Source organism: Oncorhynchus mykiss, chromosome 12 (assembly GCF_013265735.2).
Source record: "Oncorhynchus mykiss isolate Arlee chromosome 12, USDA_OmykA_1.1, whole genome shotgun sequence".
NCBI classification, from domain to species: Eukaryota; Metazoa; Chordata; class Actinopteri; order Salmoniformes; family Salmonidae; genus Oncorhynchus; species Oncorhynchus mykiss.
Window position 1 is genome coordinate 82,788,554 of NC_048576.1, and position 12,131 is coordinate 82,800,684.

The window sequence follows — 12,131 nt, forward strand, 5'->3', positions numbered from 1 at the left end:
CTTGCCCCGGCGTACTTTCAAATGGGTGTTCCCTCCATTTTCTTTCTCTCTCTCTCTCTGCCTCTCCATCCGCCCCAGATCACTCTATCATTGGGTACGTTTACGTTAGCATCGTGGCGATCAACCTATTTCTACTGCCACAGACTAGGCTGGATCACCTTGGTGCAGGTAAGGGTGTGGCCTCCCAGGCCGGGGGTCCTTTACTGGGGTCTGTCATTGAGGGGGCTTGGGGGTCAGTGGTATTGAGTGGAGTACAGGTGAGAAAAGGTTGGGATTTGAATGAAACATGCGACAGACAACTTAATCTAACTTTCCATGTATCTGAGGTTTATACTAAAATGGTATCATATATGCCTATCAGTGAGAATACATTTTTGGAATGACAGTTTGTCTTTCTACAACCCAAGTCTCTCGATTAGTCTGTTGCTAACTAACCGTACAATAACCCAGGTGCTTTTTTTCTTGTTTGTGATTGGTACCAAAATGACTGTAAAATCTGTGAAGGTCTGTAGTGTTTGGTTGTGGCCCGTGATGTTTCAAATAACAGCTAACATCACACTTCTCTTCATCAGTTTAATTAGTGATGGTATATGTGAAGAAAGTTGACTTTTTAAAGTTTTCCCGCTCACCTTCATTTAGTGGTCGACGGAGGTTTAAAAAGCTCAGGGTCACAAGGTTTGAGAGACGATGGCGGTAGTGAACAGTGTCTTCTTATCTGTCCATCAGCCTCTGTTGTTTCAATGTTATACACATTTGCATAGTATTTCTAATCAGCATTGTTTTATGTGTATTTGGAGCACTACATATTCATTGTGTAACCAGATAAATGAAGACACAATTTCAAGTTAATACACATTAAAATATTCTACTTCTCACTGTACACTTAAAGATTTGTATTGCCTGTCATTGTACCACGTGTTACCACCAGCCTTTTTAAATCTTTAATGTTTTTGGAGTAGAGTAGATCTGTTAAATTACAAGTTACTGTACAAAATAGTTGTTGTAATATTGTAAGTTACTGTAATGGATGACTAGAGCACTAGGATGTCTGTCTGGCCTGGGGAAGGCGTAACCCAGAGATAAGACTCTGTGAGTCTCCTACTCAAACCACTGCAAGGGCCACACTGTCTCAACGGCTGACTCATGGTTAGGAGCACGGCTCATAGGGGCTGTGACATGCGCTGGTGGGGCTGTGACAGGGGCTGTGACATGCGCTATCTTGATTAAATGGGCCTCAAAATGTGTCATAAGTGTGTTTATAAGGCTTACTTATGTAGAGGTTCATATGCCCTGTTGGTTGGGCATGTGACACATTGTAACCAATTTGTGTTCACTGTGTGTATGAGTAGCCCATGACAACATGACAAAAACAGTCCATTTAGAGTTGACACCAGATTACCCCAGATAAAGTTTACCACAGATTAACCCAGTCAGAGTTTACCCCAGATTACCCCAATTAGAGGTTACCCCAAATTACCTCAATTAGAGTTTACCCCAGATTACCCCTGTCAGAGTTTACCCCAGATTAACCCAGTGAGAGTTTAACCCAGATTACCCCAATTAGAGGTTACCCCAGGTTACCCCAATTAGAGATTACCCCAGTCAGAATTTACCCCAGATTAACCCAGTGAGAGTTTACCCCAGATTACCCCAATTAGAGGTTACCCCAGATTACCCCAATTAGAGTTTACCCCAGATTACCCCAGTCAGAGTTTACCCCAGATTACTACCATTGGAGTTTAACCCAGATTACACCTGTTATAGAACTGATGCAGGGGCAGTTGAGTCTCAGATATTCCCATAATTATTCTTCAGGCCCAGGGCCATAAGCCCCTCCCCTTCCCCCTCCCCCAAAATGGTCAAGATAGAGCTGACAGGTCTAGACTAGAGCAAGGTCTTATTTGATGTCACTGTTGAACCATTGATTGTGACATTAGAGGGAATCCCCTAATATCCCCCCTCTATATGAGAGCGGGCTGGCATTCTTTAGCTCTTCGGAGACTAAGTCATTGGTATGTTTATATTTATAAGGCCATACTGAGACAGGTCCCTTTTCACCTGTGTACCTACATTGTCCAGCAGAAAAATGACAACTATTGCCTACGCTCACATGTGCATTGTTGACTGTGCCTTAGGCCCGTACAGAGCTGGGGAGTAAAGGTTAATTGTTTTTTAAATAATTTTTTTATTTAACCTTTATTTAACTAGGCAAGTCAGTTAAGAACAAAATGTTATTTACAATGACGCCCTACCAAAAGGAAAAAGTCCTCTTGTGGGGACGGGGCCTGGGATAAAAAATAGATATAAATACAATATAAATATAGGACATAACACGCATCACAACGAGAGACACAACCCTACATAAAGAGAGACCTAGACAACAACATAACAAGGCATCAAAACATGACAACACAGCATGGTAGCAGCATAACATGACAACAACATGGTAGCAACACAACATGGTAGCAGCACAAAAACATAGTAGAAACATTATTGGGCACAGACAACAGCACAAAGGTCAAGAAGGTAGAGACAACAATACATCATACAAAGCAGCCACAACTGTCAGTAAGTGTTCATGATTGAGTCTTTGAATGAAGAGATTGAGATAAACTGTCCAGTTTGAGTGTTTGTTGCAGCTCGTTCCAGTCGCTAGCTGCAGCGAACTGAAAAGAGGAGCGAGGCCTAAGAGAGTTTTATAAATAAGCATCAACCAGTGGGTTTTGCGACGGGTATACAGAGATGACCAGTTTACAGAGGAGTATAGAGTACAGTGATGTGTCCTATAAGGAGCATTGGTGGCAAATCTGATGTCCGAATGGTAAAGAACATCTAGCCGCTCGAGAGCACCCTTACCTGCAGATCTATAAATTATTTCTCTGTAATCTAGAATGGGTAGGATGGTCATCTGAATCAGGGTTAGTTTGGCAGCTGGGGTGAAAGAGGAGCGATTAAAATAGAGAAACCAAGTCTAGATTTTACTTTAACCTGCAGATTTGATATGTGCTGAGAAAAGGACAGTGCACCGTCTAGCCGTCAAGCTCTAAACCCTCAGAGGTAGTAATAACCCCTGTGCGAAGAGGGGCATTCTTCTTACCAAACCACATGACCTTTGTTTTGGAGGTGTTCAGAACAAGGTTAAGGGTAGAGAAAGCTTGTTGGGCACTAAGAAAGCTTTGTTGTAGAGCATTTAACACAAAATCCGGGGAGGGTTCTCTGCCCCTTCCATTTGGAACAAGCTTCAAGAAGTCCTGGAATTTACAAGAGCTCCTACATTTAAATTTGTTTAAAGCAAGGGTCAACACTATGATCTAAAATGAAGTGAGGGGCTGTCAGTGTTTTGACCCTTAGTTGCACGACACTTCCCTAAACCATGTTGTTGCTCAATGTGTATATTTATCTTTTTAAACTGTAGTGTTTTGCTTTTTTGGCCAGGTCTCTCTTGTGAGAGATTGTTCATTTCAATGGTAAAATAAAGGTCAAATGCATGTCTGTATTTCATGTGTCTAATTCTAGTGTGTTTGTGTTTATTAATTTATGTCAATGTGCATTCACATTACAGGGTATGCACAAACGTTGCTGAAAGTTTAAGGACAGACGAAGCAAGCACTGACACACTCCAATGGAGAACGACCTGTCTTTTGGAGAGGTGGATAAAACACATTTTTATTGCAATAATGCAGTAAATGGGATGGGGAAATATGAATTGTCAATTCAAAGTATTTGTAACATTTTATATACTCTCTCTCTGATTCCATCCAGGATGTCATGTCCTCTGAGGAGGAGAGTGACTCTGCTTTCCCATCTCCGACCAGACCGTGAGTGCTCTCCTCTCTTAAAAGTTATTTTTTTAAGTCTAATTAGCATTTCCTCATACAAGAAGTCCAACCTGAACAATATTAGAAGGAATTAAATGAATGGGTGAAGGGATCTAAAACAAGATATTGTGAATGCAGCTACATCATGTGGTTGTCCAGATTGTCAGTGAGGGTGATCAGAAGTAGGCCTACGGTAAATGATTATACAACACCACCCCCCACTGGTCTAAGCCAGCATGACGTCCTTATCTGAGAAGGCAGGACTGATATTGCAGAGCTTGCCCAAGTCTCTCACTGAAGTCACCAATCAATGGTAACACAACCAGCGAATGATTCTGAGCCTACAGTATATACAGACGTCATACAGGCTTTTACTGCCCCTTTTTGCCAGAACACCAAACACCAGGAGCTGCAGGTACTTCATGAAAGAAAGGAGCACAACCTGGCCTGTTGTCTGTAAGATCTGGTGAGACATGGACAGGTGTTGAGGAGCAGCACACCTGCGTCTCGTGCCCCCCCCCCCCCCCCCCCCCCCCTCACTAACCGGGTTCACCCCCCTACCCCTCTCTCCCCACAGTGGCAACTATGACCTGGAGCAGAGCAGGCATGAAGAGGACAGCAACCAGGCCATCCAGAGCATCGTCATTCACACCGACCCAGAGGGTGAGCACTAAACGCCCATCAACACATTCTCTCTACTCCCCTCTGTATGTCTCTCCAACACAAGTACACCTCCAATGAAGTGCTAGGACTGAACACTACCTCTCTGTATTTCAGCCTATCTGAACCTGAACACCAACGCCAACACCAGAGGGGATGCTCAGGTAAGCCCCATTTGGGGTATAGCTTCAAATAAACGTATACCTAGTATATTGACAAGGAAGTTTCCATTTTGAACCTGAGCATGATGTTGTGTGTGTGTGTCTCAGGCCTATGTGGAGCTGAATGAGCTCATAGGCAGCAGCTGGCAGGAGACTGGCCGCTGGGTGGGCTATGAGGAGAATTTGAACCCAGCAACGGGCAAGTGGGGCCCCTCCCACGTCTCCTACCTCACCTTCAAGAGTCTGATCCAGCTTCGCAAGATCATGAGCACAGGTGACTATCTGAACAAATGCACGGTGTTTATCACTCAATCTATAATAATTTCTTGACATAATCTAGATCATTTCATGAGGTTATTAGAAAATGAATCTTTTCTCAGAGCCACCATATGAAACCGTATTTCCAATAACAGATGGCAGGCAGCAACAGGCCATGAATTGACCTATCCCAAAACTCTGTCTGTGTGTGTTCAGGTGCGATCATTCTGGACCTGCAGGCCAGCAGTCTGTCTGCTGTGGCTGAGAAGGTGGTGGATGAATTGCGGAGCAAGGGTGAGATCCGTGCCACTGATAGAGATGGCCTGCTGAGGGCTCTACTGCAGAGACGCAGTCAGTCTGAGGGAGCTGTAGCTCAACCCCTGGGAGGAGACATCGAGATGCAGACCTTCTCTGTCACCAAGCAGGTAACACTAGGCTTAGGATCTCTATCCCACCGCTAAATCTAAATATCATTCCAGCACTTCATGACTTCATTCAACCTCTCTTCCTCTTTCTTTGATAAATATTCTCTCCCAATATCTCACTAACTGACCTTCCTCCCTTTGCTTTTCAGAGAGATACAACTGATAGTGTGGAAGCCTCCATTGTCCTCTCAGGTAAGTCGTGTGTGAAAAGTGAAATACAACTCACCACCAACTTGTTTAAATGTATTTTATTTAACTAGGCAAGTCAGTTAAGAACAAGTTCTTATTTACAATGGTGACCTACATCGTCCAAACCCGGATGACGCTGGGCCAATTGTGCGCCACCCTATGGGACTCCCAATCACGGCCGGTTGTGATACCGCCTGGAATCGAACCAGGGTATCTGTAGTGACGCCTCTAGTACTGAGATGCTGTGCCTTAAACCGCTGCGCCACTCGGGAGCCCAACTGGATACTCTGCCTGATTTGCCTATTCAACCATTTATTCTAAAGAATATGGAGACTGTAATCTAAGCTCTATGTGTGTGTGTTTGTTCCAGGGGTGATGGACTCCCTGGAGAAGCCTGCCGTGGCCTTCGTCAGGCTGGGGGACTCTGTGGTGATAGAGGGGGCCCTGGAGGCCCCTGTGCCGGTGCGCTTCGTCTTTGTGCTGGTGGGCCCCAGCCAGGGAGGAGTGGATTACCATGAGAGTGGCCGTGCCATGGCTGCCCTTATGGCTGACTGGGTGAGAAAATAGGAGTGGAAAGAGGGATGAGATTTATTAAGGCCAAGGAGCGCAAGGGGGAGGGGAAGAATGAGAAGATGCTTCATAGTATCTAGATTAATCTTTTCAGTGTTTGACAATAGCTAACCATGCTCTCCCCATGTCTCCGGTCCTACAGGTCTTTAGTCTAGAGGCTTACCTAGCCCAGACTAACAAGGAATTGACCAATGCCATCGCTGATTTCATGGACTGCAGCATCGTCATCCCGCCCACTGAGATCCAGGACAAGGGCATGCTCCAGCCAATCATTGACTTCCAGAAGAAGATGCTGAAGGACAGACTCCGCCCCTCTGACACCCGAATCATATTTGGTGGCGGGGCCAAAGGTCAGTCACACGGACTAACCCTGTAGTTACAACTAATCTAAATCTATAAAAACGTGTTAATTCAATTTCCAAATTAGGGATTGTTTATGTTTGGCCTACATTTCCATCTAATATGATTTTCCAAATAAAATTGATGTTTAGAAAATGCAGAGATTCTGGAGATTCTAGTCAAAAAACCCATCCAAAACACTTGCTCTGTCTGAGTCATTATTTGTTTTGTTTTTGTATCCAGCTGATGAGGCCGATGAGGAGCCAAGAGAAGACCCGCTGGCCCGGACAGGCATTCCCTTCGGCGGGATGATAAAGGACATGAAGCGGCGGTACCGCCATTACATCAGTGACTTCACAGACGCCCTCGACCCCCAGGTCCTGGCTGCTGTCATCTTCATCTACTTCGCTGCCCTGTCCCCTGCCATCACCTTCGGAGGCCTGCTGGGTGAGTTCATGTCTGAAGGAGGGACCCACCTAGTGTCATAGAGGACAGGAGCACTGCTGACTCTATATAGGATTTGTGGGTAGGCCTACATAACAGAGGTTATAATCAGGACCTTCATCCCCCTGACCTCTGCCTCCAGCCGATAAGACGGAGCACATGATGGGCGTGTCTGAGCTGATGATCTCCACCTGCGTCCAGGGCATCATCTTCGCCTTCATCGCAGCCCAGCCTACACTGGTCATTGGCTTCTCTGGGCCACTGCTGGTGTTTGAGGAGGCCTTCTTTGCGGTATGTATCATAGCACTTTCACATAACAGCTCAGTGAGACCTAGCTCACAGTATGCTGAGCCATCACTGCTTCATGTCCTCAGGATCTCAATCATATTAGACATGATTTGCTATTATTATAAATATGAATTTCAAAGTTACAATGCAAGTACATCATTAACATAAACAACTTATTTTTATAAATCCCATTGTCTAGTTCTGCAAGTCCCAGGAGATTGAGTACATTGTGGGCCGTATCTGGGTAGGCCTGTGGCTGGTGATCATCGTGGTGGTTATCGTGGCCGTGGAGGGCAGCTTCCTGGTCAAATTCATCTCCCGCTTCACGCAGGAGATCTTCTCCATCCTCATCTCCCTCATCTTCATCTACGAGACCTTCAGCAAGCTCGGCAAGGTACCACACATCACTCCACCTCATCTCCTCACATCCATCCCAACATTTACATCCATCCACCATCCTAAGCACTTTTTTATACCTCAACTGTAAATACAAAAATAAAAACCTGTCTTTCTCCTTTCCTTCACACCCCTCCTGTCCTCCGCTGCTAATTCATCTACATACCTACTTTTCTTCTCGTTGTTCAGATCTTCAAAGCTCACCCTCTGATTCTGAATTATGAGCACTTGAACAACAGCCTGGACAACCCTTTCCACCCGGTGGTCAAGGAGCACATAGAGTATCATGAGGATGGCAACAAGACAGTGCACGAGGTCATACATGAGAGGGCCTACCCCAACACTGCCCTGCTTTCCATGTGTCTTATGTTCGGGTGTTTCTTCATTGCATACTTCCTCCGTCAGTTCAAAAATGGCCACTTCCTCCCTGGACCGGTAAGAGCTACAGCTGTTTTCAACAGTGATGACTACTGTTTGTCTGTCAGCAAAGCGACTGCTGGACAGTATTGAAGAGAGATGAATCAGGAGAGGGTCTTTTAGCGCTGGAGAGCCCCCTCTGTGTTCTGTGTGTGATAGCCTTCACTACACATGTTTTCCCTATCTCCAGATTCGTCGGATGATTGGAGATTTTGGTGTTCCCATCGCCATTTTCTTCATGATCGCTGTGGATATCACCATTGAGGATGCCTACACTCAGGTTAGTGATTTATAGGTTTGTGTTGCCTTGACTAAAAGGTGATCTCGGTGTATAACATATTAGTCCTTAAACTGTTTCATGTAAAAAGGGATGTCTAGTAATAGATTAAATACAGCATATGTATTTTGTGTGTCCCCTGGCAGAAACTTGTGGTGCCCAAGGGTCTAATGGTGTCCAACCCCAATGCCAGAGGCTGGTTCATCAACCCCCTGGGAGAGAAGAAGCCTTTCCCCGCCTGGATGATGGGGGCGTGTTGCGTGCCAGCCCTGCTGGTCTTCATCCTCATCTTCCTCGAGTCCCAGATCACTACGTTAGTAAAATCGTCATCATGTCCATAGTCTCTCCACAACCGCCAAGCCTCCTCTCATTGTTTGACCTCTGACCTTTCTAGGCTGATTGTGAGCAAACCAGAGAGGAAGATGGTAAAGGGCTCTGGTTTCCATCTGGACCTGCTCATCCTGGTCACCATGGGTGGCATTGCCTCCCTGTTTGGGGTGCCCTGGCTGAGTGCCGCCACCGTGCGTTCTGTCACCCATGCCAACGCCCTCACTGTCATGAGCAAGGGACCCAAGCCTGAGATCGAGAAGGTGCTGGAGCAAAGGATCAGCGGCATGCTTGTGGCCGCCATGGTCGGTAAGTGCTACCATATAGGCTACTGAGATTTAGCTGATGCAGTTGATCCCGACGAACAGACAGAACACTGGGTGTCTAAAGAAAAGGTCAGCACAGTCAGTCTTGAGTTCCTAAAAATGTATGAGAAATGTTTGTTGTTCCTGCTATTCCCAGGTGTGTCTATTCTCTTGGAGCCTATCCTGAAGATGATTCCCATGACGGCTCTGTTTGGAATCTTCCTCTACATGGGTATAACCTCACTCAGTGGGATCCAGATGTGGGACCGAATGCTTCTGCTTATTGTACCCAGGAAATACTATCCTGCTGACGCCTACGCACAAAGGGTATGCTGCCTCTCTCCACCCCCCAATTGTCCTCCTTTCTGTTTCATCGTTTTATATCATTATTTAATTTATGAAACATACCAGACAATTCCTACACAATAACACACTGTGGCAATCACAACGTAATTATCTGAAAAATCATAAATTACCTTTGCACTTACAAGTTTTACACCATAGTAAATATCAGGAGCGCAACTTGGTTTTAGAAGAGGGGGAGACGTAATTTTGTATTTAATTTTTATACAATCGGATAAACGCTCCAAACAGCCTACCCGACCGCTCGGAGGCGTCCTCATGGTCCTAAAGCACACCATTGCCTCATTTTGTATCACATTCCAAAGATAAAACTGGGGGGGACAAAAATGCTATTTCAGAATGTACCCGTCCCCAGTGAAAGTTATGCCCCTGGTAAACATAAGTATATATCCAATGTGTTGCCCCTGTCTTAACCCTCCTTCTCTCATCTCCTTAATGCAGGTAACTACTATGAAGATGCACTTGTTCACTCTGATCCAGATGGTGTGTTTGGGAGCTCTCTGGATGGTGAAGATGAGTGCCTTCTCCCTGGCTCTGCCCTTTGTCCTCATCCTCACCATCCCCCTGCGCATGGCCATCACTGGAACACTCTTCACTGACAAGGAAATGAAATGTGTAAGTGGCACACAAATGTTTTACTGTGGTTAACTACAATCACAACACGTGCATATGTTTTGGGTAGGAGCCTGGTCCCAGGCTTATGTTGTCATGCCGATGAGTGGTCAGAAGAGTTAGCTAAATCACATACACATGAGAACAGTATGGACCTAATGGAATCTGCAGAGAACATTTTCAAAATACCCATTCAGCTGTTGATCAATAGAATGTCAGTATAGCTATTCATTTTCTTCATATTGGGTTCAGTTTCATTAATATTGGAAATGCTATCTTTCAAATCATTTCAGGAGGTTTAGAATAAATTCTGCCTCTCCTAAATCAGTGTGACTCAACTAAACTGTGTGTGTTTCTCTAATGAGACTGTGTGTCCTGTTGCAGCTGGATGCCTCTGACGGCAAGGTGAAGTTCGAAGAGGAGCCAGGAGAGGATATGTACGAGTCCCCGTTGCCATGAACACCTGGACACGACCTTTCACTTCTCAACTCGCTGCGAGGATCCAGTGAACTCAAACAATGCTTTAATAGGGACTGGTGTCTAACACATTTATTAGTATGTGCCATCAAAAATATTTTTTAGGAAAATGTATTTTTAGCCAACTGTCCTGAAACCAATTGGGTATGTTTGTGTGCCAAGCTAAAATGAAGGTCTCTCTCGGGTAAGCATTCAAACCTTTTTAATGACAGGTTGCCTAATATTCTACACTATTAATATAACAATTAACATTTATCTCTCAAATACCCAAATAATGCCAAAAATATAATCCCATCAGTATTAGGCAGATAAATGCAATATAAGTCACACGAAAATGCTTTTCTATGGGACTGTTATTTTAGCCTTGGTTCTGTAGCCTATTTTATACCCTAGTTACATTACTCTCCTTTGTTACAGTTTGGTTTTATGCTTCTTATGTAGATGACCTTGTGTTCTTGCTGTTTTGTTTAGTTGCAAGCTAAAGTGTGAGTATGGAGTTCAGATCATCTTAGTTCTATTTTTGGGTGTCCAGTGGTATCACTCATTCAGTTCTTATACCTAAATACATATTTACTTCAGGATGTAATGCTTTCGGGATTGCAAAGGTGAGAGGGATACATACAGGAAAATTATTGATTAATCACTGAATGAATTATAACAATATAATGATGATGTGGGAGAGAAATGTGTAAATATGACAAATGAATCACAGCAATAAGATCTGACTATAGTAGGCCTATTGCACCATTTTTTCATTGATCAGGGACAGGTGTAAAAGGACAGCTGTATATTTGGTTTATTGTATGTTGATGTGTGTTTGAATCACTGTACAACTGCTGTTTTGATTTTCACCCAACCAATTAAAGACATTTTAAACCCTTTCATTTCTTAATTTGAGACATTCCATCACTTTATTCATCAATGGTAGGAGGGCTGACAGTGCTGGTCCACAGGAGCACCACTCCAACGCGGTTTAACGACGCTGTGCGCTCATTGGAAAGTCATTTGTTTTCATTGGATCTGGCTGGCTGGATTGGATGGCTGGATTACGCCCCCAAACTGACAAGGTGGAGTTGGAAGAAATTACATGAGTGAGAAAATGAAACCGTCAAATAGGCTACTCGACTTTGCAAATAGGAGCACCACTAAAAGTATAGGCCTATCCATGGAATACAATTCCAGTATCGTTTTTGCAATCTGTCAACAGAGTTAGCGCTGCCATGAATATATGTTTATGACACTTTTTTTCTCAAAATGTTCAGTAGGCCTTAACACTGCAGATTGTTATTAAAATGTTAGTTTTTATGCTATAATTTGTGAAATGACTTTGTAACAACAGCTGACTAAAGTTCCACTTGGATATAGGCAGCTGTCTGGGACAAATAACTTTTACTAAAGTATCGGTAGTATAAAATATTTGCACTCGCTCATTGTCTTCGGTTGGCAACGGCCGTTCGAGAGCTAAATGTGGAAAAATAGTATGGCTGTGGGTGATGCGTTCGGCAGCGGGGGAGAGATCGAAAATGCGGATGTCTTTGCTAAGAGAAATGGTCGGATCGAGAGAGCTACGCGTTGAGTGGAAGGAGAAAGCAAGTGAGATGGAGGCGGGGGGAAGTTCCCATCTCTGCGGGGACTGGAGCGCCTGTGCCCTGGACCGGCGGCGCAGTGCTGGCTAACATTCAACCCAACCCTTGTTCCACAACGAGCTCGACTCACGCTGAGACAGGTAAGGCTCACAGCCACCTTCGTCAATTCGACTGCTCAAAAGCTATATAAACAAAATTATTTCCACAAACAATTTACGC

The 12,131-nt window shown here is 44.5% G+C and overlaps 2 protein-coding genes and 1 long non-coding RNA gene across 6 annotated transcripts in view; 2 read left to right on the forward strand and 1 right to left on the reverse strand.

The window, feature by feature from the left end:
* On the forward strand, nucleotides 1–11,205 carry LOC100136955 (anion exchanger). 2 transcript variants are annotated; one of them, XM_021622419.2, is made up of 21 exons: nucleotides 1–168; nucleotides 3,563–3,649; nucleotides 3,763–3,818; nucleotides 4,210–4,284; nucleotides 4,396–4,481; nucleotides 4,596–4,642; nucleotides 4,748–4,913; nucleotides 5,114–5,322; nucleotides 5,472–5,514; nucleotides 5,882–6,066; nucleotides 6,224–6,431; nucleotides 6,664–6,867; nucleotides 7,007–7,155; nucleotides 7,352–7,546; nucleotides 7,738–7,983; nucleotides 8,156–8,245; nucleotides 8,389–8,555; nucleotides 8,637–8,878; nucleotides 9,032–9,201; nucleotides 9,679–9,852; nucleotides 10,234–11,205. In XM_021622419.2, the coding sequence occupies exons 2-21, from the start codon at nucleotides 3,623–3,625 to the stop codon at nucleotides 10,306–10,308; spliced, it is 2,814 nt and encodes a 937-aa protein (XP_021478094.2). In that variant the 5' UTR covers nucleotides 1–168; nucleotides 3,563–3,622; the 3' UTR covers nucleotides 10,309–11,205.
* The window catches only part of LOC110538659, a 2,156-nt gene continuing 873 nt past the window's right edge, over nucleotides 10,849–12,131 (reverse strand). Inside the window, exon 2 of the long non-coding RNA XR_002475791.2 lies at nucleotides 10,849–11,385. This is a non-coding gene — a long non-coding RNA (uncharacterized LOC110538659). The remainder of the gene's footprint in view (nucleotides 11,386–12,131) is intronic.
* The window catches only part of LOC110538654 (nucleolar transcription factor 1), a 20,778-nt gene continuing 20,086 nt past the window's right edge, over nucleotides 11,440–12,131 (forward strand). Inside the window, exon 1 of one of the 3 annotated variants that reach the window (XM_021625612.2) lies at nucleotides 11,440–12,052. The gene's annotated coding sequence lies outside the window, so the exon portion shown is untranslated. The remainder of the gene's footprint in view (nucleotides 12,053–12,131) is intronic. The other 2 variants (XM_036938798.1, XM_036938799.1) reach the window with 2 other exon arrangements.

Excerpts from the sequence above, each read along its gene's own strand:
- LOC100136955 (XM_021622419.2), top strand. The coding sequence starts at position 3,623 with ATGGAGAACGACCTGTCTTTTGGAGAG. Across the intron at positions 3,650-3,762 it reads ACGACCTGTCTTTTGGAGAG|GATGTCATGTCCTCTGAGGA; the intron begins GTGGATAAAACA and ends GATTCCATCCAG. Across the intron at positions 7,547-7,737 it reads CCTTCAGCAAGCTCGGCAAG|ATCTTCAAAGCTCACCCTCT; the intron begins GTACCACACATC and ends CTCGTTGTTCAG.